Here is a 3,099-nt window from a genome sequence, read left to right on the forward strand (position 1 = left end):
GGTAAGTAATTTTCCTCTGTTCCTCTTCTCTTTCTGCCTGCCGTTGTTTCGTTCTTCGACGAACTCGCAGTGTGCTGACTTAGCTACTCGTCTCTCAGGGATGATCCTCGGACTGAACAAATCTCGCTACCACGTCCCTTTCCAGTTAATCGTAATCGCCCTCTCCCTCTTCGGCGGTAATTTCCTCGGTCACCACCATCGAGGTCGCTCGTTCCAAAGGAGACGATTACGCTCGTACAGAATCGATACCTCTTCTCGCGATGGCGGTGGAACCTCGAAGGGAACTGCCGATCTCTATGGAACAACTCGATACTTCGATGATGGATGGAGCGAAATTCGTCAACGGGGAAACGAGTTTACAATTATTGATTGATCAAGAAGGGTTTCGGGACCCAAAGGTGGAGTTTGTGTATACGGGTGAAGACGTAGAGACGGGCTTAACTCGAATTTGCAGCGAAGAGACCAGAATCGGGAATTGAGAGAGAGGGTTGGCCTTTTCACTATGGGTGAGTACACTCGAACTTCTGTACTCACAGCTCCGCTTCGTGGTGTACTGATTCGTATCGTCATCTCGTAGCTTCCTTCAAACGGCACCTCACCTTCGTCGTCTACATCTAAACGGAAACGATTCAATCGATTACCTTCGTCGCGAGGCATCTCTGACGATCGGGACAAAAAGTGGAGTGTACAGGGTCTCGTCTCATTCAAAGGTCGACCTCGATCTCGCTCAAGTTGGAAAAGACATCGAGGGACCTTACTTCTGTTTCGCTTACGAAACGAATGCGAGGTTGAACCTTGTGGGACGACCGATGAAGGGCGAGAGAGTAAGTCGGTTGTTCGACATTCCTTGCTACATGTGAGGCTCGAACTTATCGAGTGCTCCTTCTCTAGCTCCTTCGCCCTCTCGTTTTCGTCTGTAGCCGTGAATTTTTGAATCCGAATCAAGGTCGAAAGGTGAGCTCAAGTCAATTCAAACTTTAGCTCCATTTCATCCTTATTAAACAGACTCTCCGTACGCACTCAGATCGGCTTCCGACACTTGCTATCTCGAACCTTTGCACTTCCGACCTCGGCCTCTCTTGTCGTTCGGAAGCAGAAATCAGTGTCGGCGTTGAAGCTTGGAGAAGGTTGATAGCAGACGATACACTGGCTTACGAATCCACGTAGATGGGAATCGGGTACGGCTTTCGCAACTCGGAGTAACTCTCGTTCTGTTCGCGATCGTCTCGGCGAGAGGGAAGAACAACGTTGGATATCAGGGCCACTCGTTCATGAATAGCGTGAAGCGAGTCACGGAGCCTCGAGCTGAGCTCGTGAAACGAAGCGAGAAGAACTCCTAGTTACAGAAGCAAAGTGTCTAGGGCAAAGTGTCTATCAAGATTTCCTCTCTCGCCTAGAAGACGAATTGTTGAGGGTTGTTCTGAGGGTTGGTGAAGTCACCGTCGTCGATAGGGGAGCATTCGGTCAAGTTCATTGGAGTGTCGAAACCGGTGAAAGTAGCGCAAGTTCCGACTTGGGTAGCTTGGAATCGACAGTTTCCTTGCGGGTGACCATTGTATAGCTCGCAGTCCGTGCAGCTGATAGTCCACTGGGTAAGTGAGAGAGGAGCCAAGAGTTAGCTCAAGGTGTTACTTGAGGAAGAGAATGCAAATGAGAACGTACAGCAGCGAGAGGAGAGTCGCAATCGGCTCCAGAGATGCGATCGTCGCGACCTCCAAGGCAAGTCTCGACTCCATTGATCTTTCCGACACTGGTATTGGTAGGTAGAGTCAGCTTCGCGATTGACTGTGAAAGTCGAGGGAGACGTAGCTCACCTGATTCGGTATTGATCGTTTGCTCTGTACCATTGCGAAATGTTGACATAGATGTCGGAAGGGACTGGGTCAGCACGACGATAGTCATGCTATGGAGGAGCGATCGTCGGTAATGGTCCGAGTTGAGAGAGAGAAGAAGTCCACTCACGATTACAGTATCAGTCGGGTAATCTCCGTTCGTACCTTCTCCGCTCGAGATGTACTGCCAGGCTGAAGCAGTGTAAGTCGCCCAGTCGATCGAAGTTGAAGAGTTCCCGTCAATTTGAGGCGAGCAGTATTCGTTGACGCCGGCTGAACGAGTGCGAAGAGGAGCTGCCGAAGCAGAGAGGGCGAAGAGAGAGATAGCGAAGGCGAAGATAGTTGAGGTGAGCATATCGAGAGAGGTGTGAAGTGTTTGAGTGAAGTGAAGTGAAGGAAGGAGAGAAATGAAAGAAGCGAAATCCAGGTTTTGATCTGTCAAATTTCGGAAGCTCCGTTGATCTTCAAGCTTAAGGTTCTGCTGTCGAAATTTGTAGCTATCCTTGCTATCGAAAGAAGCTAGTATACTTGAAGGGGGTGATCGATGATTTGGAATGAGCTGGAAATAGCTGAGCAAGGGTCGAAAAATGAAGTCATTTCGGTCGAGGCAGTGAAGTGATTCCTCCTCTTGCCATGAGGATCGCTCCTATATAGCTGGTGACTTGCCGAGAGCTTAGAGGTAGTCGAGGTAAAGCTGTGCGAGAGTGAAGGGGTCGAATTCGGCGAAGTGATAGTGATGAAGAGCGAAAGCGAGGCACAAGTGAGAGAGCATGAGACAGCTGCAGAGTCAAATGTGCGCGTCACCTGATAGAGCGCAAGACCAGTCTCAGGTATCGTCAAATGGATTGCTGTTGCTATTGCGATTCAGTACAAGCTAGTTTTTCCGTAAATCTCCTCGGAATTCCCGATGTCAAGCTCAATGTCGTTCTCTTGCTTCTTCAGTCCTTCATCCACTGCATCATTCTGTAATCCTTCTTGTAGCACTCTCCGAACTTCTCCCAATTCTTCAACCTCTGCTCGCCAATCTCGTTCGTAGGCCAAGTTGAGTCAAATTTGAAAGAGATCTCTTTAATCTCTTCGAAGCCTGTTGAATTGAGTCAAGCCGGAGTCACCCAGTCAGCTAGTCCATACACGAGAGACAGGAGAAGAGAGAGTGCATACCTTCATCCAAGCCGAGGCGCTCATTGATGGATTCAATTCTCCAATCGGTGAATTGTTCCTCATCGGTGAATCGCCTTTCTTTCCCTTCTGGCGTAACTTGGTGGTC

At 49.3% G+C, this 3,099-nt stretch overlaps 2 protein-coding genes across 2 annotated transcripts; one reads left to right on the plus strand and one right to left on the minus strand.

The window, feature by feature from the left end:
* Positions 1-98: 98 nt before the first annotated feature.
* Positions 99-981, plus strand: JCM6883_006238 (uncharacterized protein; the record flags this gene model as incomplete). Its single annotated transcript, XM_076635707.1, has 4 exons — positions 99-176; positions 241-403; positions 578-824; positions 892-981. Coding segments are annotated over 4 exons (578 nt in total), but the record flags the coding sequence as incomplete, so codon positions are not given.
* A 412-nt stretch (positions 982-1,393) lies between these two features.
* Positions 1,394-2,187, minus strand: JCM6883_006239 (uncharacterized protein; the record flags this gene model as incomplete). The annotated part of the gene is made up of 4 exons (XM_076635708.1): positions 1,394-1,588; positions 1,663-1,750; positions 1,815-1,903; positions 1,963-2,187. The coding sequence occupies 4 exons, from the start codon at positions 2,185-2,187 to the stop codon at positions 1,394-1,396; spliced, it is 597 nt and encodes a 198-aa protein (XP_076484310.1).
* Between the last annotated feature and the right edge of the window lie 912 nt (positions 2,188-3,099).

The sequence above is a fragment of the Sporobolomyces salmoneus genome, assembly GCF_050403485.1.
Source record: "Sporobolomyces salmoneus JCM6883 DNA, S_salmoneus_JCM6883_v1_ctg164, whole genome shotgun sequence".
In the NCBI taxonomy this organism is placed as follows: Eukaryota; Fungi; Basidiomycota; class Microbotryomycetes; order Sporidiobolales; family Sporidiobolaceae; genus Sporobolomyces; species Sporobolomyces salmoneus.